The following is a 27,255-nucleotide window of genomic DNA, read 5'->3' as shown; positions in this document are numbered from 1 at the left end:
GCCTCTTCAATGGTTTAACTTCTTGGTGGGTTCAAGAGGCGACATCGCCGGGCAATAATTAAGGATCTTATATTCTGGTTGGTAGTGCCCCCCCAGTTTGTATTTTTCCACACTGAGGCATAGAATCCCTGAAAAGTTACTCTATACGAGGGCCCAGGTGCAGACGAATCGTTCAGCTCTCCACACCACCCTCAGCACCACCCGGGTGGGCGGCGGACTCAGTCGCAGGAGGTCGGTCAGGCAGAGAGTCTAGCCAGTCATTCACAGAATCAGGCCGATCAAAGAAGAAGGCACGGTCACTGTACTCAACGCGCAGCCTGGTCGGAAAAAGCATAGCGTAGCGTAACCCCATATCTCGGAGACGTTTCTTGACACCACGGAAGCCCATACGCTGTTTCTGGACCTGTTGAGAAAAGTCCGGATAAAAGTTCACCGTGGCGTTCTCAAAGGCCACCGGGCCCTTCACACGTGATGCTTGCAGGATAGCGTCCCGATCCCTATAATGGAAGAGTTTCGCAACAATAGGCCTCGGCGGGGCACCTGGCTTACCCTGGCCCCCCCGGAACACGGTGGGCACGCTCCACTGCGAAAAATTTACTGAGACCAGACGGAGAGAGGTAGTTCTGGATCAAGTCCTCAACAAGGAGATCAACAGAGTGAGGTTCTGGATTCTCCGGAACTCCGACCACGCGCACATTACAGCGACGTGCCCTGTTCTCAAAGTCCTCCAAGCGCCGGGTCATGAAATCGTTCACCCTACGGAGGTTGCCGATCTCCGTCTGTATCTCCGAGACGTCTTCCGTGAGGCTGGACGACTTGAGATCCAATGACTTCACCGTCTCATTGGTTTTCGACAGGTCGGCTCGAATCAAGTTCACATCAATGGCCACGGTGTCGATTTTGTGGGCCAAAGCTTCATATTGTTGGCCTATCATTTCCTTCATGCCAGAAATGGCGCCCATGATGTCTTGCAAGGATGGCTCCGTTGACGCATCCACAATGTGGTCAGCAGTACTTGATCCGGGCAGGGCGGCTCCGGGGGACCCCTTTGAATGGGTGTAGCGGTCCATAACGTTAGACTGGACCAGGCCCCCACGCAGGGGCGTCTTGGTCTTCCGAGTCTCTCGGTCCCCTCTGCCTGCCATGCTAGAACTGCGTCACCAGGAGAGTCACCAGGCTCGATGGAATGGCCACAGGAAAGTAGGGCTTCGGGACCAAAGAGCCGCTGCCAGGGTACCACTAGGATAGGGCCAGCCGATAGGAGAATAAACCAGCCAAAGGCCCGACAGCCGTCCCACGCCCCGGATCCAGCCCAGGCCAGGCTCCCCTGCCAGAGGTCTCAGTCTGAGGCAGAAACGAAACCGAAACTCAAGAGGGGGACCCACAAGTCAAATCCCCCTGCCGCTGTTGTTCAACTCCAAGACGGCCACAGAGCCTCACCCAGTCCCGGGCATACCTCGAGGGCGGAGCCCGAAAGTTCGAATCACCGTAACTCCGGCACCCCGGGTCCAAATCAAATTTCAAAAGTTCCAGGGCAAGCAGCTCAGCGTCCTCTACACAAATCCTCGTAAAGAGTCAGGATATGTTCAGGATATCATGCCGGGAGTGGCGGGGGTCCGGGGAGCGCTGTGCTCACGCGGCCATCTCGGATGCCCGCCAAGCTCCTCCTCCCCTTCTGCTGTTATTGAAAGGGAACCACAAAGGTAAAGGATACCAAAACACCACCCTAAACCAGCTTTCCCCAATCAAAGCACAAGGGGCACCATTTAAACTCCTTACAGCAATGGCATGAATTTGTTTTTTCGAAACATCACCTTCTTGATATATGTTGTTTGTATTTATGTACTGACCACCCTCTTTTATCATTGCGATTATCATTGGCAAGCCAAGTGTGTTCACTAAAATGGCATTTTCATGAAATGGTGATTTTTTTGTATGTGGTTGCTTGAATTGTTTAGTGGGTGATTTGAAAAAAAGACAAAGGGTAGGTGAATCGATAGTTGAGGGAGTGCATGGATGGATTTGTAGCTCAATTACTCCTCTATCATTATTATTTATCACAGAGGTTGGCCTATCCTTTAATACATAACGTAAAGTACTGCATCTTTTCCCTACTACTTCAATATTCTCTATTCAGGCATTCGCTTTTGATTTTCCTTGTTTACACAGCTGTTCTCTCCTCCCCAAGTCCTCTGCTCAGCAGGTGATTGTTGATGCAGTGTTGGAAGTTGATGTAATGTGCTGTTGCTTGACATGCTGTCACTCTTTACACACTTTGTGAACTTATATGTGTTTGGAAAATTTCTTTCCACGTTCCTCAATGGTGACAGTTAATGACCCACTTTGTAGAGAACACTTTGGGCCTGATTACAATGGTGGTCGGAGGAGCGTCCAACCGCTGTCCTTGTGGGATGGTAGGCTGTTCCATCCAAAAAGGGCCGAAGCACAGGCCGCAACGGAAAAATGTGTTTTGAAACATGTGGTGCCTGGCACATGAGGCATCGACATTTGGGGTGGCACCACAGGTGCCCCCCGGGCCTCACATCGGAGGCCCACAGGGGACGGTAGGACTTCCATGGAAAGGCTGTCGGAAAGGGACATCGTAATCCCTATGGCGGTGCCTGAGCAGGCTCCGACTCTATTGTAGGGAATACAATCCGACCATAATAATGCGGCGGTTGGACCGCTCTGTTGGATTTCGGTGGGACTGTCACGGATGGCCTATCAGTGGTGGTCCCACCGACATCCTAATGAGGCTCTTGGTCGGATTGATAAAACTCTTAACGTTTATCTATTTCAATCAATTTCAGAACATAAAAAATGTTTTGTAATTTTATTTCATGTAGATGTTTCAAAATACTTATGTTTGCAGTCCTTCTTTTTAGCTAATTTGGGAATGCCATGTATCATTAGCTACATTTACTGAATGAAATTCTTACAAAGCCTTCTGTGATTGCCATCCTGCACTCTGACGCCTCCAAATAATATTGCATGTCTAAGACTGGGAAAATTAGCAGACAACACAAATTTGCCTGCGTGTCAAGTTTGTTGTCCATTTCTTGAGTCATATGGGGCATGTCTCCATCTCTTGAGTTTTATGTGGTATGTCTTTGAACTGCACAAGGTAGAGATTCAGCTTACAATTTTCATTTACAAACCACTAAAGGGGAGCGGCCGAACCTTATAAGTGGAATAGTGTCGTGCCTGTGGTACTAAGTGCAGCAGGATCCAGTGGTGAGGACATTTATTAATGATAATTTAAAAAAATGGTGGGGCCACGATTCTATGGTTTGTAAATGGCACCAACTGCTAGCACTTAGTCTAAGGCTGCCTCTGTTAAAGGTCGTTTTTTATTGGTCTTAATAGCACGGCTCAAATGTTTCATCTAGAGGAGCGTAACTCAATAAAAAATGCAGACTACCTATTTTGGCAGCCATCTTGCCAAATATAAACCTATGAGAGCATTGCTCTGCTGCATTGTTATTGCTGCTAATGTTATTTTGGTACTGTTTGTTCTGGGTTGTGTGTGTTATTTATTGTGAAATCATTGTGAATAGTTTATTAAAATAAATAGTAAAATTTGAGACATTGCTTATGTTTAGGTTACCACGTTGAACTGGGGTGCAGTGGATTATGCCAGGATATGCCATTGTGCAGGCGCCGCAGAACACTGAATCCACAAAAAATAAAAAAAGTCTCTAAGAATAGAATCCCCAACTACCCAGTTTCAATGTGCCATCAAAAAGCCAAGACAATCCGTACAGGTCAGTGAGCATTTTTGTGGATCTTTGAAGTTACTCAGAGTGTACATTCTGCATTGTTTGTGTGCTCCAACAATAGTAATTCTCACCCTGATTTAGTGGTTGCCTTCTTGTCCCTCATTAGTCCACATTTGTAGGCTTGCCTGGTTGGAGGTTCAGAATTATTGGAAAGGTTAGCCTATGATCTGACATTTATATAAGAATGAGAATTTTTAAACCAGTTTTGTATTTTTCTAAAATGGTGTAGACGTACTGTGATCTATTCACAAACGTAATATTGTAGTGCATTTATTATTAATACAATAGTACTTCAAAACACTCTTCACAAACCCATGCACAAAAGTCTCCTCTGCAAACTCTCCTATCTGTTATGCAGAGATATCTGCCCCAACATGCGTACATGTTTTTGTAGTAAATGCGGGGTGGACGGGAGGAGTCGCTGGAAAATGGGTAATACTTATGACTAAATAGGTTGGGATTACTGAGGATTAAGGAGGGGTTTAGGGAGTACTAAGGAGTGGTGTATGAAGGGACATGTACCCATCTAAAAATGCGTATGCCTGTTCCTATTATCCAACAACTCCCTCGATCCCTCACAGTCCGGCTTTCGAGCCAAACACAGCACCGAAACCGCCCTCATCGCAGCAACAGACGACATCCGAACACTTCTTGACAACGGAGAAACAGTGGCCCTCATTCTACTCGACCTCTCCGCCGCCTTCAACACTGTCTGTCACAGCACCCTCATACAACGCCTCAGCAACATCGGCATAAAAGGAAAAGCCTTGGACTGGATCATCTCGTTCCTAGCTGGGAGAACTCAGAAAGTCCAACTTCCCCCATTCAAATCAGAGGCCACCGAAGTCATCTGCGGTGTACCACAAGGATCATCACTCAGTCCCACCCTCTTCAACGTTTACATGAGTCCACTCGCTTCCATCGCGCGTCAACACAACCTCAACATCATCTCCTACGCTGAAGACACCCAGCTGATCCTTTCCCTCACCAAAGACCCCAACACCGCCAAAACCAATCTTCACGATGGCATGAAAGAAGTAGCCATATGGATGAAAAACAGCCACCTAAAACTTAACTCAGACAAAACGGAAGTGCTCATCCTAGGATCATCCCCCTCTGCCTGGGACGACTCATGGTGGCCTTCGGATCTGGGCTCTGCACCCATACCCACAGAACACGCACGTAACCTAGGCTTCATCCTAGACTCCTCACTCTCGATGACCAGACAAGTCAACGCCGTCTCATCCTCCTGCTTCAACGTACTTCGTATGCTCAAAAAAATCTTCCATTGGATCCCCACCGAGACAAGAAAAAACTGTCACCCACGCACTGGTTACGAGTCGACTAGACTACGGAAACACCCTCTATGCCGGAATTACAACCAAATTACAGAAACAACTCCAACGCATCCAAAACGCATCAGCGAGACTCATTTTGGACATCCCTCGCCAAGATCACATTACCGGCCACCTGAAAGACCTCCACTGGCTTCCCGTCAACAAGAGAATAACATTCCGTCTCCTCACCCACGCTCACAAGGCCCTCTACAAACTAGGACCCGAATGCCTCAACACTCGACTATCCTTCTACACACCCACCCGCCAACTAAGATCCTCCAATCAAGGCCTCGCCGCAGTTCCGCGTATCCAAAGATCCACCATGGGATCCATGAGATCCATGAGATCCTTCTCCTACTTGGCGGCCAAGACCTGGAACTCACTCCCCACTCACCTCCGCCTTACACAGAACCACATCTCCTTCAGAAAAGAACTTAAAACCTGGCTATTCGATAAATAATGAACCCCCTCCCCAAGCGCCTTGAGACCCTCTGGGTGAGTAGTGCGCTATACAAATTCTTGAACTTGAACTTCAACTTGAACTTCTAAAAGTAGTTCAGCCGAAAAGGTTCTAAAACAGCCGTAAAGGTACTCCAGGTCAGATCTAGAGTAAGTCCAGTATCACACATGTGAAACCACTGGTACTGCAACACCATCCCCCAGAAAAATGATAATCAATTAAATTAAAAAATATATATAATTTTTTTACAAGAATATTAAATTAATTTAACTAAATTCTATACACACATTTTATTAGCATATATATATATATATATATATAAATATAATTTATTTATTTTTTTCACTTAAAAAACCATAGCTTTCAGGCACGTTATAGTTAGGAATTAGCATTCAAAAAAACCTTAGAAATTCACTGAAAAAACCATAGGTTTCAGGGACGTCATAGTTAGTTGGACATTTCACTCATACAAAACCATTGAAATTCCCCAGTTATAGTTAGTTCAGCTAACTATAACTCACGCACCCGCAATGCACTGCTGATGACGTCTCATATTACATTACTCATGACAAGGTCAGTGACATCACTCATGACATCACTGATGACATCTCAAATGACATCACTGATGACATCATCCAGTGAATGTGTGTTTTTTTTTAAATTAAATATGTTTTATATATGTATATCTCTAGGTCGATGGAAGAATAAATGGGTATATAAGTATCTAAATCGTTATTTGTTTTTTGTAAAATTGATTGTATAACTGATTGATTAAGTGTATATTAGTGAATACATGGGTTAGTGAGTAATGTTTAAATAAGTAAATATCTCTATCAGTCTATCACTTTGTGTATAACTGACTGCATGGGTTGATGAGTAGCTACATGAGTCTCTATATGGCGTATTGGTTGTTTTTTTTGAGAATCAGTATGAGTGTCTTAGTGTCTGTATGGTTCGGTGGGGGGTATTACTTAGTACATAGATGCATTAATGAGTGACTCACTGTTTATATGTGTTGAAGACAGCATGTGTGCAGGACTGGATAGGTGGATGAGTGTGTGTATGGGTGTGTTAGTGAGAGAATGACTGTCTCAATAGTGTCTTTATGAGTAACTACATATGTTTTAAACTAGTATATGTGATTATTAGTGTATATAAGTGAGTATATGTGAGAGTGGGAGATTGGAAGAGTTTCTGTACAAATAAGTAGGTGTTTCTATAAGTGATTGTTTAAGAGAGTAAGTATGTGTATGTTTTTGTAGAAGTAAGTGTGGTAGTGTGTGTATATGCTTGTAAATGGATGTTTGATACTTTGCATGTGTGACTATGTGTGTGAGTAACTCTATGGATGAATGGCGGTGTGTGACAGGATGTATAGATATATGAGTACATATAATGAGTGAGTACATGTATGAGTGACTGTATTGGGAATGTTGGTGAATGAGTGGATGTGTGTGTAGATCTTCGAATTACTGAATAGGTGTGGTGTTACTGGTATTGGTATGTCAATTGTTTTGGAAATGTTAGTTTGTATTTTTGAGTGTGTGTATCAAAGGTTATATTAGGGTGAGAAGAGGTCTGCAACTCTATCATAAGGATGATGTCATCAGTGATGTCATCAGTGATTTCATTTGAGATGTCATCAGTGATGTCATGAGTGATGTCACTGTCCATGTGATGAGTGATGTTATATGTGACGTCATCAGCAATGCATTGCGGGCACGCATGTTATAGTTAGCTGAACTAACTATAATGGGGGAATTTCAATAGTTTTCTATCAGTGAAATGTCCAACTATCTATGACGTCCCTGAATCCTATGTTTTTTTTCAGTGAATTTCTAAGGTTTTTTAAATGCTAATTCCTAACTATAACGTTCCTGAAACCTATGTTTTTTTCAGTTAATTTGTAAGGTGTTATAAATGCTAGTTTCTAAGTATGCTTACAGAGGTAGGAAATGTGAAGAAAGAAGAAAAAACACACAGAAAGAAGAAAAAAAATGCAGAAAGAAGCAACAGAAGTCCTCAAAGACAAAGAAAAGTGCAGGAAGAAGGAAGACATGGAGAAAGAACAAACAGAGAAGCAGAAAGAAGCTTTGTTGCAAAATCATCCTGTACCCTCAACTTTTTCAGATGGGTACTTGTGGTAACTTACTCTGACTAACCAGTCCTAGAGCCAGTGCTATGCTAAAAGACACTTAGAATAGAGTTAAAACACCTATATACACTAGGCAACACTATGTGTTGGAGTACCCCTGTTATTAGCATGACCTCCTCTGTAAACCCCTAGTATATAATAGGGCAGAGGGATTAAAACTACCTCTTAATATGCGCCACATGGCCCGTTTGCATACTGGTGAAGGGAGGAGGGACTGAGCTGACGTGTGCAAACACGCTCTGTGGCCGTTTTAATTCGGTGGATGAAGTCCCCTTGAATCCTGAGTGTCCCTTGTGTACAACTAGCCCACCAGGTATCTCCAGTTAGTGCCACAGAGCTGCGTTGCTGAGAGGTGTAAAAATGGGCACGGCCTGGACCACCTCTCTGCAATGCAGCACAGTGACGCTTACTGGAAGCACCTGGTGGACTACTTGGCCCCCATGGGTCCTCAGGATTGAAGGGAAATTATTTCCCCAACTTAAAACGCGTCACAGGGCGTGTTTGCACACGTCACATCAGGCCCCGTCCTCTCCCTTCTCCAGTGTGTAAACACATCCTGTGGCTGTTTCAAGTTGGGAGATTAAGTTCATTTGAATCCTGAGGGTCCCTAGGGTCCAACTAGCCCACTAGGTACCTGCAGTAAGCACCACAGAGCTGCGTTGCAGAGAGGTGTAAAAAGTGGCACGGCCTGGACCACCTCTCTGCAGCGCAGTGGCGCTTACTGGAAGCACCTGGTGGGATAGTTAGCCCCAGGGGCCCTCAGGATTGAAAGGGAATTATTTCCCGAACTTAAAACGCGCCATAGGGCATGTTTGCACACCTCACCTCAGGCCCCGTCCCCTCCCTCCCCACTGTGTAAACACGCCCTGTGGCCGTTTTCATTTGGTGGATAAAGTCCCCTTGAATCCTGAGTGTCCCTTGGGTACAACTAACCCACCAGGTATCTCCAGTTAGCGCCACAGAACTGCGTTACAGAGAGGTGTAAAAATGGGCACTGCCTGGACCACATCTCTGCAACGCAGCGCAGTGGCGCTTACTGGAAGCACCTGGTGGGCTAGTTGGCACCCAGGGTCCCTCAGGATTGAAGGGGAATTATTTCCCCAACTTAAAACGTACCACAGGGCATGTTTGCACACTCACCTCAGGCCCCGTCCGCTCTCTTTACCACTGTGTCTGCACACGTCACATCAGGCCCCGTCCTCTCCCTTCTCCAGTGTGTAAACACATCCTGTGGCTGTTTCAAGTTGGGAGATTAAGTTCATTTGAATCCTGAGGGTCCAACTAGCCCACTAGGTACCTGCAGTAAGCACCACAGAGCTGCGTTGCAGAGAGGTGTAAAAAGTGGCACGGCCTGGACCACCTCTCTGCAGCGCAGTGGCGCTTACTGGAAGCACCTGGTGGGATAGTTAGCCCCAGGGGCCCTCAGGATTGAAAGGGAATTATTTCCCGAACTTAAAACGCGCCATAGGGCATGTTTGCACACCTCACCTCAGGCCCCGTCCCCTCCCTCCCCACTGTGTAAACACGCCCTGTGGCCGTTTTCATTTGGTGGATAAAGTCCCCTTGAATCCTGAGTGTCCCTTGGGTACAACTAACCCACCAGGTATCTCCAGTTAGCGCCACAGAACTGCGTTACAGAGAGGTGTAAAAATGGGCACTGCCTGGACCACATCTCTGCAACGCAGCGCAGTGGCGCTTACTGGAAGCACCTGGTGGGCTAGTTGGCACCCAGGGTCCCTCAGGATTGAAGGGGAATTATTTCCCCAACTTAAAACGTACCACAGGGCATGTTTGCACACTCACCTCAGGCCCCGTCCGCTCTCTTTACCACTGTGTAAATGCGCCCCATGGCAGAGGGCGGCCTCTGGCACGACAAGTGGTTCTCCCTCTTCCAGAATGTGCTTTTCTACTTCGAGAGCGAGCAGAGCGGCCGCCCGGCTGAGCTCTACCTGCTGGCGGGCACCAGCTGCGAGCGGGTCCCGGCACCGACCCCAAGGCCCGTGGGAGCGGGTGACAAGCAGGTAAGGGTCGGAGGGCGGGGTGGGCTGGCTTTCCCTGGCGCACAGATCATAGTAAGTTCACTTCTCTATCCTCAGTAGTAGATAGGTTACCGAGTCCTTTTCATATTGCTGTCCATCACATTAGTCTGTCTCCCATCTCATTCTTACGGTGCTGGCACACTGTTCCTGGTGGTGGTCACCCCCAACACTTCTTCCACTCACAGGCAGCTCACTCTAAAATCCTCACGCAGCAGCAGTCCACTTTCACCCTAGCGTGGGCCACTCACCTCACTCTTTAACCTCACACTCTTTTCACTCATAGGCAACTGACACCCTGCTCCATCACATTTCACTCGTTTTCAGGCAGCTCTTCCGCCACCCATTAGTAGACAGCTCACTCCTCACCCTGTTCTCAGTCAAAGTAGCTTACCCCTCTAACTCTTACACTATGCTCATGCACAGACTCACTCACAGGTAGCACACTCAACCCACTTACAGCCCACTCACACACTAGTATGGTGGGAACCCAGCACTCTTATATTACACGCACTCACAACACACCCCACTCATCCTCACACCATCTATACTCAAAGTTGGACTCAAACTCTCCCTCACACAGTCCTTACCCAACTCCCCATTCCCTATTTTCATTCACATATATCCCAGCCACCTCTTGCGCCCACCGTCTTCACTCAGAGGCAGCCCCCTCCCCCTGCCTTCACTCACTCTATCTCTCTCACCTCACTCAACACTTAACCCCTTACACTTTCCACTCATGGGCAATCCATCCCGCTCATTCTGACATCCTCCCTACAATTAGCCTGCCCCTTTTGTCCTCACTCTATTCTGACTTGCGTGCACTGTACTTCACCCACCCTCACATTGTCTTCACTCACGGTCAGCTCACCCCACTCACTTGCAGGTGAACTCACTAATACTACTTATCTACCCTCACTCACAGGCAACCAATCCTCATTCACAAGTAGCCCTTCACACTCACTCATATTATACTCACTCGTGTGCAGCCATTCCCTCTCACCATATCACATTTCTCACAATAACCCTGCTAACAAGAGTCCTTCTGCACTAGGAACCTCCACTCCCAAAGGCAACCCAAAAGCATGCTTCTGGGTGTTTCTGCCTGTCTTTCTCCAAACCTGTCAACTTTTTTTCTTGCGGATGAAGGTGATTTTGTGGAAACGCCAGTGAATGATTCCTAGTCGCAAATCTTGAATGTGTCCCTTTTGTGTAAACTTCTATTTAAAAAAATAAAAAATTAAATCGGGGTTTTCTTTCAGGGATATCCATGGGATGATGCATTGTGGTTGTCTTTAAGTTTAGAGATTCGGACTCCATGGTACCAATTTCCTCGCGGTCCTTTATGCCGGAGGAGGAGCTATACATAAAATGAACATTTGGTCTGTTTTTTCGCCTCACCCTGTTAAATGTGTCAAATAGTGAGTATCCATATGCCCTGCCTATGGTTCAAGCCCCCTCTCTGAATCCTGCTCTCCTCTTCTAGCTCTAGTGTCCCTATATATGCCCTTTGTGGTGAAGCGCCGCAAGCCCTGCACCTGCTGTCTTAAAGAAAGGCGCTTTACCCATATTCCGCCAAAGCCTTCCACATGGCCTTACAGCGCCATTAATCGCTGGAATGTTTTAACCCGTTCCCACTTCCCTAAAGCATGTCACTGTTTCCAGTTTTACAGCGCTTGTGTGTGCTCACTGGTTCACCAGACAACCGATCTATAGAATGCAGAAACCGCATAGCATGTACCGCTGTGCTGAAAGCTCTGCATTTAGGCGCACAAATCAAAGCGGTGCTTTATTAAAGCAGTGCTCCATCAGAGTTTGTCGCCAGGCGGGTCCCGCACCCCCCACCGTATTCGAGCAGCGGTGTGTGTTCCTTCACGAGGGGGATAGCTGCCTGCGCAGGGCACTGGCCTTGGACTCGCTGTGGCATTCAGTGTGTGTAGTCTGGCAGAGGCGGTGAACTTACCCCAGAACTACTGACCCACCCCACCCACTGGGAGTGCAGTGGGAGTGCAGTGCCCAGGGAAAGGTTTTATTTTGTACCCGCGGTGTAATTTATCCACTAGCGCTTCAGCGAGCGTGCAACAGGACTCATTTGTGCTTTTAAAATATATTGACCGCATTTTTGTATCTCGTTTAAAAATTGTTTATTTAACCCCTGATTTTAATACTTGACTTTGCCCACACACACGCAGTATAATTGTGTCCTCACCGTTCTTTCTGAACGGACAGAATTGTGGCTGTGCTTGTCATTTGTGGCGTTTTGCCGCCATCTTCGGGGGTAGCCGGGTAGCTCTCGTGGTGCCGTCGGGCTGAGCGCTATAGTGCTCAGGCAGACGCTCAGCTGAGTCTCTATTTAATCCTCCCACCTCTCGCGCAGCGGTGACGCGCACTGGGCGTGCCCGACTCGTGCCTGAGTCGAGCCGGAGTCTTGCCCGTCTGCGCCCGTCGGCGCTGAGGAGGCGTGGGAGGAGGGAGTCTCTGTGTGATCATCATTGTCCTCCGCCTATTCTGTTACAGGTATGTCTAGGGATTTCCTGCTGTCCCGTAGAGGGCGTCATGTCCATTGCCATGATGTATTACATCCCGATAGTTGGCATGGCCCTGTTTGTTGTATCCGGTGTCAGCTCATGCTTACCCCTGAGCCCTCCATGAACATACCTATGCATCCCCCTGCTTTACGGGGTGGATTAATCAACGCACGATCCCTTTCTAAGAATGCCCAGAATATCCACGATCTTATCGTGGAGACTAACCTGGACTGGCTTCTGGTCACAGAAACGTGGCTAAAACCCTGGTGTAATCCAGACTTAGCAATAGCCCTCCCGCAAAACTTTCTAATCCAACGTTTAGATAGACCTGAATTACGGGGAGGGGGCCTCGCTATTATCTACCACAATTCTCTTAAGTGCTCCACTCAAGAATTGGTGGATATTAAAGGGGCAGAGGCACTAGCATTCTCTTTGTGTATCCATGACTCCTTTACTTTTTCTGGTGCCCTTATCTATCGCCCCCCGGGACCTCCAACAAAGTTCCTGGAAACTGTGGGCAATGCACTGAGTGAACTAGTACTTAGACTTTCCCATTTTACGGTACTGGGCGACCTAAACTTGCACCTAGAATCCCCTAAAGATCCTAGAGTGGGTTGCTTCATGGACATCATTGATGTGCTAGGTCTCACACTCCTGAATCGGGAACCCACTCACCTGGCGGGACACCTATTGGACTGTATTTGTTCCAATTCTACTATCCTGAGAGTCAAACCCCCCAGCCCCCAGACTTGGACCGATCACTTTTTCATCCCTTTCCACATTGTACTCAACCCTACATTCATCGCCACTCCTATAATGAGTACAAAAAATTCCAAAGTTAAACCCACTCCTAACTGGAAAGCACTACCCAGTAGACCTGATGTGGTAGAACAACTAAAAGCCACCATACCGGCTTTATCTGACCATACTTCTGCAGATAACCAGATCTTCTGCGACTGGATTGCCAGAGCGGGGGCCTTGTTAAGCTTAACCAGCAACAATAGTTCAAAAACTGTTAAGACCAAAAAAAGTGCCCCTTGGTTTTCATTGGCCTTCAAATTAGAACTGGGAGAGGTAAGAACACTGGAACGGAGGTGGCGTAGAAATTATGATGCCACCACCCGTAATACCTATAGGTCAGCGAGACGGAAGTACCATGCTGGAATAAAATCTGCTAAGAAAACTTACTATCTACAGGCCCTTTCTACGGTGGGCCAGGGACAAAAAGAAATCTTTAAGATTGCTAAGGATTTTATGAATCCAAAAGAAAGACCTCCGCACCCGACATCGCCATAGCCATCCCAGACGGCTACAAGATCACCCGCAGAGACCGCACCAACGGAGTCGGAGCAGGAATCGCCATCGTCCACAAGAACAGCATCAGGGTCTCGACTAGCACCGACGACGAGCTCAGCACCACTGAACACATGCACTTCCAGATCCACACAGACCCTAACTCCACCCTCAGAGGCACCCTTATCTACCGACTCCCAGGACCCCAGTTCAGCGACTCTATCGCCGACTTCATCAGCACGCACGCCCTGATCTCCACTGACTACATCCTCCTCGGAGACCTAAACTTTCACCTTGAGAACAACGACAACAACTCCACAACCCTGATCGATAACCTCGCCAACCTCAGGCTGAAGGAACTCGTCACAACGCCACCCACTCCGCCGGATACACGCTCGTCCCCGTCTTCTCAAGCCCGCACGTCTCCATCAGCCACACCACCGAACTCCTCTGTACTGACCACCGCTGCATCCACTTCACCTTCCCAAAACCCACCACACACTACCGCACCCAACAGATCCCCCGCCGCTGCTGGAGCACAATCACGAAGACCAACTACATGCAAACCTCGCTCTCAGCCGACCTACCGAACCCTCCAGCACTGATGCCGCTGCCCACAGCCTCAGACGCTGGATCGAGGACTGCGCCAACACCCGCGCCCCGCTGAAGAAACCCCCCCACAGAGACACCAGAACTCCTTGCCTCCAAACAAGCCTGCTGGAAATTAGAGAAGGAATGGCACAGTGAACAAACTCCGGACAGCAACGCAGCACACAAGGACTCCATCCGCAACCACCACCACCTCATCAGGGCGGCCAAGAGGACCTTCTTCAAAGACCGCCTCGAAAACAACGCACACAATAGCAAGGAGTTCTTCAACATCGTGAAGGAACTCTCCAACCCCAGCTCCAACACCAATAACATCCCGCCGTCGCAAGCCCTGTGCGACTCCCTTACCACCTTCTTCCACTGCAAGATAGCAGACATCCACGACAGCTTCAACACCCAGACAGTCCCAACAGACAGCAACACAACAGAACCTCCGCACACCATCGACCACGACCCCCTGCTAGCCTGGGCCAGCGTGAGCGTCGATGACGTCATCAAAACCATGAGCACAATCCACTCCGGCTCTCCGTCAGACCCATTCCCGCACCACGTCTTCAACAAAGCAAGCAGCTCCATCGCACCCCACCTGCACAACGTCATCAATCTCTCCCTTGAGACCGTGACCTTTCCAGAGAGCTGAAACACGCCTAGATCAACGCCCTACTCGAAAATCTAAGGCCGACCCAAGAGACCTCAAGAACATCCGGCCCATCTCTCTGCTCCCCTTCCCGGCCAAGGTCATTGAGAAAATCGTCAACAGAAAGCTAACCCGATACCTCGAAGAAAACAGAATCCTGGACCCTTCCCAGTCAGGGTTCCACAGCAACCACATCACCGAGACTGCCCTCATTGCCACCACCGACGACATCAGGACCTTGCTGGACAACGATGAGACCGCAGCACTCATCCTCCTAGAGCTCTCCTCCGCCTTCGACACCGTCTGCCACCGCACTCTACGCGCACGCCTCCACACTGCAGGGATCCGAGACAAGGCTCTGGAATGAACCACCTACTTCCTCTCGGCAGAACCCAGAGCATCCGCCTCCCCCCATTCTGTTCTAAAGCCTCAGAGATCATCTGTGGCGTACCCCAGGGATCCTCCCTCAGCCCGACACTGTTCAACATTTACATGGCCTGCTCGCACATGTTCCCCGACAGCATGACCTCAACATAATCTTCTACGCCGACGACACTCAACTGATCCTCTCCCTCACCAAGGAATCCATCATTCCATAGCCAACCTCCACGAAGGAATGAAGTCCATCGCCGACTGGATGAAGATCAGCCATCTGAAGCTGAACTCGGACAAGACGGAGGTCCTCATCTTCGGCTCCAACCCTTCAGCCTGGGACGACTCCTGGTGGCCCACGGTACTGGGGGCAGCCCTGACACCCACCGACCACCCACGCAACCTGGGAATCATCCTCGACTCAACACTCTCAATGGCCAAGCAAGTCAATGCGGTTTCCTCCTCCTGCTTCAACACCCTCTGCATGCTCCGCAAGATCTACAGATGGATCCTGACAGATATAAGAAAGACAGTCACCCAGGTCCTCGTCGGCAGCAGACTCGACTACGGACACGCCCCCTGAAGCGGAAGCCCCAACCAAGCTCATCAAATGATTACAATGCATCCAAAACGCCTCTGCATGACTGATCCTCGACATACCACGACACGGCCACATCACCCCCACTTGAGAAACCTGCACTGGCTCCCCATCAACAAGAGGATGTCCTTCAAGCTCCTCATCCACGCACACAAAGCACTCCATGAGACCGGCCCAGCCTACCTCAACAGACAGCTCTCCTTCTACATCCCCAACTGCCAGCTCCGCTCCGCCGACCTCTCACTTGCCACCTTCCCGTGCATCCAAAGAACAACCACCGGCGGGAGATCCTTCTCCACCCTCGTTGGCAAAACATGGAACACCCTCCCACGGAGCCTACGACAGACCCAAGACCTGCTGACCTCAGGAGGATACTCAAGACCTGGCTGTTTGATCAGTAGCAGTCCCCCTCCCCAGCACCTTGAGACCCTCTTTACAAATGATTGATTGATTGTGTGATTCTGTGTACTGAGGGTTCATCCAAATGCCACCCGTTGTCAGGCAGCACAGAGAGGGCGCAGACAGCAGCCACAACCCGCGCTAGCTGGGGCCCTTTCAAAGTCCCACACAATGAAAGCACTTCGGCTTCCGGCTGGAGAGGGTGTGGTTGAAAATGCGGTCGGTTGCAGGCACACAGAGAAGGGGCTGCGGCGGAGCAAGGGTGACAAAGCCATAATATATTAAAAGAGTTTGTTTCTAGGCCCTGTTTTTTTCAATAAACAGCAATGAATTGGGTTGAGTTCTTCGCCCCCGGCTTGGGTGTCACTGCACCTGTTGCACTACTGTTAACTACACCTCTGAGGAAAGGAAAGGAGTTTGCACCCTCAGAGAAAGAGAGGCATGAGGTATGAAAGGACCGTGGTGAGGAAGTTCTGTACTCCTCCGCAGCTGCTTGCTTTTTACACCCTTTCACCTTGCACATACACATTGATGCACAGCGCGGTCTGCACAACATGTATCCACTGTCACTTCCTTGCACACACCGAGCCTGGGGCCTGCTTGCGCCTCCTGCTGTGCATGTTAAATATACTCCAAACACAACCAAGGGCCCTGGTGAAGATATTTGCAGCACCAAAGGTGCGCGGATCAGTCTACTGACTTCTGGCAGAAAGTAATCATAATTCTTTATGGGGGGCGGAGCTTGCTTGTGACTGTGATGGCCGCTTGAGCCCAGTGCTCGGTCTAGTCGTCAAACTATCCTGCAATTATCTGACAGTATTTTTTATCTTAATCTCCTCTGACCTGGGAATCGACCGTCGGAAAGTACGTGAGAGCCCCGACTTTGACCAACATCAGACTCTCCTTGCCGACGGAATTGCTGTTGGAAGCGGTGCGGCACTCAACCCGGCAGTCCCCGGGCTCGAGTGACTGTTGGGGTGGGGCTGCACCAATCGGAGTTTGACTCGGCCTGCTTCAGCTCTGAGGCTACGGAAGACTGTGGAACTTGCGGTCGGCATACACAATTGCTGCGGTGCCTGTGGTTTGTGAGCGGAGCGTGATGGGCAGCCACTGCTGAGGTCGGGAGATGCTGTGGAGAGACGTGGCGGGGCAGCGCGGCACTCAGGCCGGCAATCCCTGGGCTCGAGTAACTGGGGGTGGGGCTGCGCCAATCGGAGTTCGACCCAGCCTGCTTCAGCTCTGAAGCTACGGAAGACTGTGGAGCTTGCGGTCGGCATACACAATTGCTGCAGTGCCTGTGGTTTGTGAGCGGAGTGTGATGGGCAGCCACTGCTGAGGTCAGGAGAGGCTGTGGAGAGACGGTGGCGGTGTGACCGGTGAGACCAGAGGCTGCAGCGTTCCCAGTCGCGCTGACCTCTGCAGTGCTTACTCAGTCCCCCTGTACGCTGCAGAATGTGAAAGTGATACATTGCTGTGCCAATAGCAGGAGTGGATCTGGGAGACAGAGCTCTTTCTAAAGCAATAAGCTAACAGCCCTAGACAGTGCATGGATACTGGTGAGGTGACATCATATTGGGTGGATTGCTTTGGAGTGGTGTTATTTCAAGCACACTGCGGGACGCAACAGCTGCGGAGGGATATCGAACACTTCCTGGGTGGCCTCAAAACCCAAACGTGTTCTTCGTGACTTCTTGGGATCCCACACGCGACCACGCGGCCGAGGCATCTGAGGGGCTGCGCCTGGAGACAGGAAGGGCCCCATACAGATAGGACAGACTCTACGAGGGACGTCCGTGAAGATAACTGAAGCACGGGTGCGGTGACCATTGGAAGGGCGCAGTGAGCGCCTAGACAGGGTAACACACCATTACTACGCGAGCATTACTACGAAGTGCTATTACTACGCATTTTTAGTTCACGTTTACCTTTACTTCACATGTTTTTACATAGCATTCTGTTACTTCGCAAATGATATTACTCTGCATTATTTTACTACGACGGGACGTGTAAATAGGCGAGAGGTAAGTGGGAGTGTGTATTTTTTTAAGGGTGTTTGAGTAGTAGATTTTTTAGATTTAGGGTCGTGCTGGGGGTAGTGATTTAGGGTTTAGGGTAGTGTTGTAGTGTTTGGGTACTGTAGTGTAGTGTTTTAGGGTTTAGGGTAATGTAAGGGGGTTGTGTAGGGTAGTGTATCAGTGTAGGCGATGGACTGAGGGTAGGGGTAGGGTCATACTGTGGTAGAGTTATAGGGTTTAGGGTAGTGTTGTAGTGTTTGTGTAGTGCAGGGTAGTGTTTTAGGGCTTATGGTAGTGTCAGGGGGTCGTGTAGGGTAGTGTTTGAATGTAGGGAATGGACTGGGAGTTGGGTTAGGGTTGTGCTGGGGGTAGTGTTATAGGGGTTAGGGTAGTGTTGTAGTGTTTGTGTAGTGTAGGGTAGTGTTTTAGGGCTTATGGTAGTGTCAGGGGGTCGTGTAGGGTAGTGTTTGAATGTAGGGGGCGGACTGGTAGTAGGGGTAGGGTCGTGCTGGGGGTAGTGATTTAGGGTTTAGGGTAGTGTTGTAGTGTTTGTGTAGTGTAGGGTAGTTTTTTTGCGTTTAGGGTCGTTTCAGTGGGTTGTGTAGGGTAGTGTTTCAGTGTAGGGGACGGACTCGTAGTGTAAGGGGGTCGTGTAGGGTAGTGTATCAGTGTAGGGGACAGACTGGGGCTAGGGGTAGGGTCGTACTGGGGGTAGTGTTATAGGGTTTAGGGTAGTGTTGTAGTGTTTTGTAGTGTAGTGTAGTGTTCTAGGGTCTAGGGTCGTGTCAGCGGGTCATGTAGGGTAGTGTTTTGTGTGTAGGGGCAGGACTGTGGCACAGGGTAGGGTCATGCTAAAGGTGGTGTTGAAGGGATTAGAGTAGTGTTGAAAAGTTTGTGTGGTGTAGTGAATTTGTACTTTGTATTTTGCGTAGTGCAGGGGTGTTTATTTATTTATTAAAAGTTAGAAAAATGATTTTAAAACCTTTCAAAGTGTTTGGGTGTTTATTAAATGAGAAAAAAAACAATGTGAAAAAAGATGTTCATTACATTTAATAACCAACTATTATTATTAAATATATATTTAAAAATACCCACTGAAAAGCCCTATTTCCCTGTAATCCCGTCTCAGGGGTTAGGTTACTTTATTTTTAAAAAAAAAGGTACATATTTTCGGAGTAGTGGTCTGCGATTTAATTAACTGCGCAGTAAAAGCAGTTTCTAATTTTACAAATGCATTTGCGGAGTAATCGTTTGCTAATTAAAAATATGCGGTGTAATGGTAGATGCGATGTAAAAACATCGCACTAAAAGCAGGCGAAGTAATGGCATGCTAAGTAGCGTCATATATTCCCTAGACAGCATTGCTGCCAGGGAACGGTGGCAGATACTGACCGATAGCGAACATGGGCAGAGGGTATAAAACGCAAACTAAACTTTCCTTCGAACAAAAATGCTCTAAATCACATGACGCCGTTACGGAAGAGGCCTCAAGAATGCACGCTCCCAAGGGCGATGACACAGGCATGGACATCCGCAGCCTGCTTCTGTCCATGGAAAAGAGCTTGCAAAGTGGCATCTCTGCACTGGGCACGTGGATGGAAGCCCTCTCCTACAGAATGGATAGAATGGCAGAGCGACTGGATAAACATGCGGAATGCCTAGACATGTCAGAGAGGAGACTAACGGAGGTAGAAGAGGCGCACACCTCCCTGGACTGGGAGCATAAACAGCTTGGCAAGGTTCTCCGCCTCCTGCAAGATAAAACGGAAGATTTAGAAGCCCGTTCGTGACGCTGCAATTTGAGGATTACTGGCCTGCCGGAGATGACTCCCACTGGGAATATGGAACAATTCATAGAAAAGCTACTAGTCACTCTCCTGGGAGACGGTGTTTTCTCTACAATGTTTGTGGTGGAGCGGGCGCATCGAGCCTTGGGTCCACGACCTCCTCCGGGGGCCACACCGTGACCAATTATTGCGAAACTACTCAATTACAGGGACAGGGATGTTGCGCTCCATCTGGCGCGAGAGAAACAAGATCTGAGATACGAAGGCTCTACTATATCATTATATCCAAACTTCACCGTTAGAGTGCAGGAGGTGCGCAGATACTTTGTTCCGTTGAAGAAACAGCTACGGGACATGGGCGTAGACTACGCCATGCTGTACCCTGCAAAGTTGCGTGTTAACACGCAAGGTAGATCCCATATTTTCACCGACCCAAAGGCCCTCCAGCAGGCATTGAAGGGTTGGTCCAAAGAACCGAGGAGGAGCCCGGAGTGACAACTATTGGACGAAGCTGCTGGAGGGTCGCTGGAGAAACAGGACTAACATGGATGGGTGCCTCAGGCACGATGAGTACGACAAGTCTGAATGGGGTTTTGGGATCCAGGGAGGTCGGTAGGGGACTTTGACTATCATGGGGTGCTCCCTGAGTTGTACGCAGACTGGCAGATACCGTTAGAACACAACCGGAGACACTGGGGAGCTTGAGATGTGAAGGTGAGGTGGGTATCTACGTGTTACAAGCGACTTCTGACCCAGTATAGAGGCCTGCCACGGCGATAGCACCTTAGTGCACCGGGCTCCGTTCAGGGCTGGGGTACTACATAGGTGATATGGCATTCGTATAAACAATCAGTGTATGCTTTGTAAGAATACTGTACACTCTTAAGACGACGCACATGAGTCTGGGCAGAAGAGAATATGCTTATTTTAGATTTTTCCTATGAATTGAGTGACCTCCTCCCACGAGTGTTACACACCAGTGTTGTTATGGGAGGTGGCTCTATGGGGGGGTTGTGGGGGGGCTGAGTGGGAGTTCTTGGGGACGCTGCATGACCAAGTTGGGGGAGGTCTGCTGTGGGAGGAGGGTTGGGAGGAAAGGGTGGTGGATACTGCATATTGGTTGTTTGGAGGGTTGTATTGGGGAGAGTTTGGAGTGATGTGTTTGGTTTTTGCATACAGAATGCAATATGAGTACACAAGTCAAGCTAAGAGCTACTATCTAAAGCAACTACACTGACAGCAAGACAGACTGAGGCAAATAGTGCACGCCAAATTGATAGTTTTGCAGTGCTGTCGTGGAATGTCAGGGGGCTTTATGACCACCGCAAGCTGCATAAAGTTTTGAGCCACCCACACAGGCAAAATGTTGATGTAGCTATACTCCAGGAGACCCACCTCCCGCAGACGAGTGCGATGCTGCGCAGACAGGGTCTTGCAGGCAATATCACATTGGTGGGCTTCACAACACATGCCAGGGGGGTGCTAACATGGGTAAACCCTAGCTCAGAATTCACGTTAGAACTGCTGAGAGTGGACACAGAGGGGAGGTTTGTGATATCCAGATGTCGGGGACGAGGTATGGACTTAGTGTTAGTAAACATATATGGCCCTAACTATGATTTCCCAGAGTTTTACACAACGGTGGCAACGTCCGCACGTAGGTACCACTCAGCGCAATTTTTATGGGGTGGGGATTTCAACCTTGTGAGGGACCCAAACAGGGACAGATCAGCATGTCCCAATAGTGTAGTGTTTTATCTAGGAAACCTGAATCGATATTCCTATTTTATGCCCTTGTCCGGCTATAATCAATAATATCCATACAAAGGCATAATAATCATATCCATAATTCAGTCGTAGCACATGCTGTCACATTAAGCAAGGCTACTTCTCCGGCCCCCTAGTAAAGCACACCGAGTTCTCTAAACAAAACCAAGCCTCCAGCAACCTGGGAAATCCCCCTTGCTATTGTTTTGATTTTGTCCTAGAACTCCTGTAAAGCACTGTAAGAATGGCCAGTTCTTAGTGACATCTTTATTGACGTCTTATGTGCAACCTTACGTCAAACCAGGCACCTTTCAGGTATAAATATACCAACGTTGCCTTAAGCAAACACACAGTGGTGATTCTGGAGCAGAGCAGCAATCTACATGCCCGGGAGCCCAGCTGATGTGAGAGCCCACGGACGCTGCCCCTCCTCCTTGACGCGCTGAGAAAGACGCTGTCTTTTCTCTTGGCGAGAAATCCAGCTCCGGCGGTTCCAGCCTACCCTTGCGGGTTGCTGGGATATCGAGTCCTGAGAGAGAGATACCAGACCTCCTGCTTTCTATTACCCAGGTACGGAGCTGACTAAACCCTTACAGAGAATTCTTGAGTCAGATTCTTGGGAAAGCAAACTTAACTTAGACTGCTACTTACTTACTCCCTCCCACGTATTAGGCTTAGGTCAGGTACACCAGGGTAGGCGTATTTAGAAGCACCAGTTGAGTACGATTAGTCAATGTATATATGTATGTATATATTTTATCTATTTTAAAGTATCATATGGCTCAGAAACCATATCAATGCTCTTACAGTATTATTTTATAATCCTCCTTTTACTGTACGCACTTTACTTTACCATGAGCATTACAATCGTGGCAATTCATTTCTCTTGTATGAGGAAGAAGACTGCTCAATAAATAACACCTTTTATTGAAAACGCCTGTCTCTCTTTTCTCTGCATTCTGGTGAAACTAAGTACGCACATTTGGCTGAGTGAAATAGCTGTCTTTTGTTTTCACACGACTCTAGAGATATACTCTTATTCAGGGAGAGCAAAGTTGTCATGTTGTACGGTTGAAAAACACACAAGGGGTGCTAAGGTCAATGGTGGCCTCAAATGTCTAACGTGTACTTTAGAGCGTGGAGGTATAGGCTGTAAGAATGAAAAGAAAGAGCAGACGTGAACCCATCAGCCCACCCATTGGCGGAACTTCATCATCTGGGTTGGAAGAGCACCAGCCTGGTGTCTACTAGGTGTCTCACTAGAGAAGGAGATGTGAGTACAACAACTAGTATGTAGTTCGCCAGTGATGTAAAGTTGGGTAATAGTATCTCAAGGGCTGTGGAGAGAAAAAGAGTTGCAGTGTAGAAAGCAAGTGTGCTATAAAGAGAGTGGTGAAGTAAAATTGACTATCATGGTGCCAGAAAAAACCTTTATTGAGACGGTCACCATGGTGCCAAAATTAAAAGCAGAGTGTAAAATGGATGTAAACATATATTACCATTATGGAGTAGATCAATCGGTCGACATGTTTCAGCCTGGGAAGGCTTTCTTCAGGACCTAATGGAACACTACTGCAACAGTGATTGTAAGAATCAAAATATATACCATGCCAGAAACATAAACCTACCAGTTTTTTGTAGGTAAATAGGTAGGAGATGAAGTCATGGTGATTACATTTATTCTGCTCCCGCACATTGGCTAGGAGATGGCCTCACCTCGCCTGGCGCTCGCGCTCAGGACAATGAGGCCCCGCTCTGTCCGTCGGTACCTCGAAGCCCTACTGAGTCGAGGGGAAGGTTCCCCTCGACTCAGTAGGGCTTCGAGGTACCGACGGACAGAGCGGGCCTCATTGTCCTGAGCGAGCGCCAGGCGAGGTGAGGCCATCTCCTAGCCAATGTGCGGGAAGGTTCCCCTCGACTCAGTAGGGCTTCGAGGTACCAACGGACAGAGCGGGGCCTCATTGTCCTGAGCGAGCGCCAGGCGAGGTGAGGCCATCTCCTAGCCAATGTGCGGGAGCAGAATAAATTTAATCACCATGACTTCATCTCCTACCTATTTATCTACAAAAAACTGGTAGGTTTTTGTTTCTGGCATGGTATATATTTTGATTCTTACAATCACTGTTGCAGTAGTGTTCCATTAGGTCCTGTAGAAAGCCTTCCCAGGCTGAAACATGTCGACCGATTGATCTACTCCATAATGGTAATATATGTTTACATCCATTTTACACTCTGCTTTTAATTTTGGCACCATGGTGACCGTCTCAATAAAGGTTTTTTCTGGCACCATGCTAGTCAATTTTACTTCACCACTCTCTTTATAGCACACTTGCTTTCTACACTGCAACTCTTTTTCTCTCCACAGCCCTTGAGATACTATTACCCAACTTTACATCACTGGCGAACTACATACTAGTTGTTGTACTCACATCTCCTTCTCTAGTGAGACACCTAGTAGACACCAGGCTGGTGCTCTTCCAACCCAGATGATGAAGTTCCGCCAATGGGTGGGCTGATGGGTTCACGTCTGCTCTTTCTTTTCATTCTTACAGCCTATACCTCCACGCTCTAAAGTACACGTTAGACATTTGAGGCCACCATTGACCTTAGCACCCCTTGTGTGTTTTTCATTAGTCCTTAGGGGTAGGGTGCTGTTAGGTCTTTAATCTTGCACCCCTTCCAGACCCTCTCCACATTTTGTATTTTCCATGTTGTACGGTTGTCAGAAGCTAATCCCTTCTTGTCTATCCAGGGAGGTTAAACTCCTCCTCGTTTATTCGAGAAAGTTTCTAGTGACCTCTGAGCTAGCTGGCAAACCTTAAGTCTAATATAGTCAGTAGAGACCTAGATAACCTCAGTCCTACGTCTACTCTGCTGAATATATTATTCCAATGCGCAGAGCCTATTGGGAATATAGGAACTACACTACATGGCGCCCAACGTTTGGTAAAGCGATAAATCTAACGCAAGACGTTAGAGTAACTCAGTCGTGCTTTTTCACACAGACCCTTTTCCCCGTAAATACTCCAAAAGACGTCTGGAGTGGGTAAAAGGTTAAAAATCCGCCAGAACTTAGTAGGAAGAGATTTCTATGTATAGTTTTTGGTTTATTCAACGTTGAAGGATACAGTGTTTCAAAAATATTGTGCACCTAATCTTTGTTTCCTTGAAACTTGATCTGCAACAAAAACCTTTCTGTCAGTAAAAATGACAGAAAGTGAAGAAGAAAGGGAAAGAGCTAGAATAGCAGCTCGACTCCTAGAGGATGACAATAGTCTCCTGCAAACCGACCCGAATGCTATACTCATTCCGGTCAACATAAGAAAAACTATAATTCTTAAACTAATAGAGAATGGACTAACATCGAGAGGTGGTATAGTCGTATTCGTAATTGAGGCACATGAATATCGGCAGACAGAGGTATTCTATTCATGGATAAACTTTCCAGCAGCAAACGCTGTCACACACGAATTCCACTATTACAAAATAGAGGAACCTCCGGATGAATACACCCCTTTCGAGGAGGTGGAAATCTCATTAAATTACCAAGAGCACCTGCTCTGGTTTAATGGCGCCCTAAAACATAATAATCACATCACCAGGCTCGGTCCACTAGGCAGACCAGGAGCAACGTGGCCGGTTCTAGCCAGCTACACACCACATCCAGACATTGAAAAAATTTCAATACCAGAACTTTTAGCACAGCTAAAACAACTGATTAAAATTCAAAGACAATTAGTCCAATATGTAATGCGGACTTCAACAGTCCAACCAGCTATTAACATTCCACAGCTGACCCCTCATCAGGGGAATACAAATAAAATAACACCACAGAACATACAATCATGTCTGGGTAAAGTACCCATAAAACGGGAACAAATTCCATTTTGGTTAGCACAAAAAATCACTCAAATAGAGGCGGTATTTCCGGATACTACCCCTACTGAGAAACACAGAATTCTGACTATCTGCCTTCCAATGGGGATCGCACCACATGTGGAGGACTGTGACACTTGGGGCACAGTCTTTGCTTCCATTTACACAAAAACACATGGTGTTCCGTCCATGGCGGTAATACCCGATGTACTAAGACAGATTCAAAATGAATACGGTCCAGAACCTGCTTTAACTCTGGGTATGAAATTACTAAAAGACTTCAAGCAGGTCGCGGCTATATTATTAGCCAACATAAAAGGGGAAGCAGCATCTGTGGCGATCCGCCAGAAATTGAAAGAAACAGATATAGCAGAACAACCATTTGAACTTGCCAGAATCATAGAAAAATCCTATGAAGAACTAGGAAGAGATAGTTTGGGTGGGAAACCCGTAAAACCCCAACTAACTGAAAATCCTGAAAAAATATTTATTAAAAATAATCTAAACACTCCAAAAAAGAGCTGGGATGGAAATAAACAATCCACTCACAAAGAAAAAAGATTCCAGCCGAGAGGAAGGTCTCCTCGGAGGAGAGAAAGATCTCCGGACCAAGGACACAAGTCTCCTCAGAGGGAGCCCTCTGAGAAAAGATACAACCTTAGAAATAGGGATAATTTAAAGAAACCTGATAGATATCAAGATATTGCTACATGTCCCTCTCGATCTTTTCAGACTTCCTCGCAGAAATCAGAAAGAAGAGTACGGTCAGAACAAAGGGAAGAGCACGTCAAGTCCAAAAACAAAGAACCTGCTCATCAAAGTAAAAAATTACAATTTCTAAGAAAGAAGGTAGCCAGCATTAAAATAGTCAAACATGCCGAGCATACTGAGGACACAGCTGAAAAACGGAGAGTGGGCCCTGACAATGCTAGACAGCGCAGCAGAAGTGACCATAGCTCGCAAGATCCTGATGAATCATCTGGAGACAGTGGACACGAATGAATACATTCAAGTGGAAACTGCAGACAGCAGAGTTAGCAAACCTCATAAAATATACGAGATAACATTACGTATAGAGGAAGATAAGACTAGGAAAGTAGGGGGTCTATTTTGGGATAACCTTTCCAAAGGCTATGACATCCTTTTAGCTGAAAAGGACTGGCCACCAGAGTTTGTCAGGGAGTGCCCTCATGGCGAAGAAATGATTATGCCTGCCTTCTCAAATCACATTCCAATTCATAAAAAATATGCACTTGCAAGAAAGTGGGCAATGGCCCAAGCTCCTGCTTATATAAAAATCATGTAGGATGGGATGAGGACTCTCCTCCTCACAAAATCCAATTAAAATGTCAACCAACTGCACAAAGGCAGTACCCAATTAGGCAAGAAGCTAAAAAACAGGTCAGGGAGCTCTTAGATCAACTTGAATACCAGGGGGTGATTGAAACATGCACCTCACAAATGAACAATCCTTTGTTTCCTGTCTCCAAGCCAGACGATTCATATCGTCTAGTTTTGGACTACAGACACCTTAACTCATGTTGCAAGACATTTGCAGTACTAAACTCACACAGTGCAGCACTAATGAATAACATCGTGCGCAAAAA

At 47.7% G+C, this 27,255-nt stretch overlaps 1 protein-coding gene across 8 annotated transcripts in view; it reads left to right on the top strand.

Annotated features, from left to right (window-relative positions):
• The window catches only part of LOC144770438 (uncharacterized), a 776,993-nt gene that overhangs the window by 436,718 nt on the left and 313,020 nt on the right, over positions 1-27,255 (top strand). For 7 of the 8 annotated variants that reach the window (XM_078654949.1, XM_078654950.1, XM_078654955.1 and 4 more), the window contains one exon: positions 3,603-3,764. The exons of the other annotated variant lie outside the window; for it this stretch is intronic. In XM_078654949.1, coding sequence (XP_078511075.1) covers positions 3,603-3,764 — 162 coding nt within the window. The remainder of the gene's footprint in view (positions 1-3,602; positions 3,765-27,255) is intronic. 8 annotated transcript variants of the gene reach the window in all.

Source organism: Lissotriton helveticus, chromosome 7, assembly GCF_964261635.1.
Source record: "Lissotriton helveticus chromosome 7, aLisHel1.1, whole genome shotgun sequence".
NCBI classification, from domain to species: domain Eukaryota; kingdom Metazoa; phylum Chordata; class Amphibia; order Caudata; family Salamandridae; genus Lissotriton; species Lissotriton helveticus.
The sequence above is the reverse complement of the archived record's forward strand: the minus strand, read 5'-3'. Positions and strand labels throughout refer to the sequence as shown.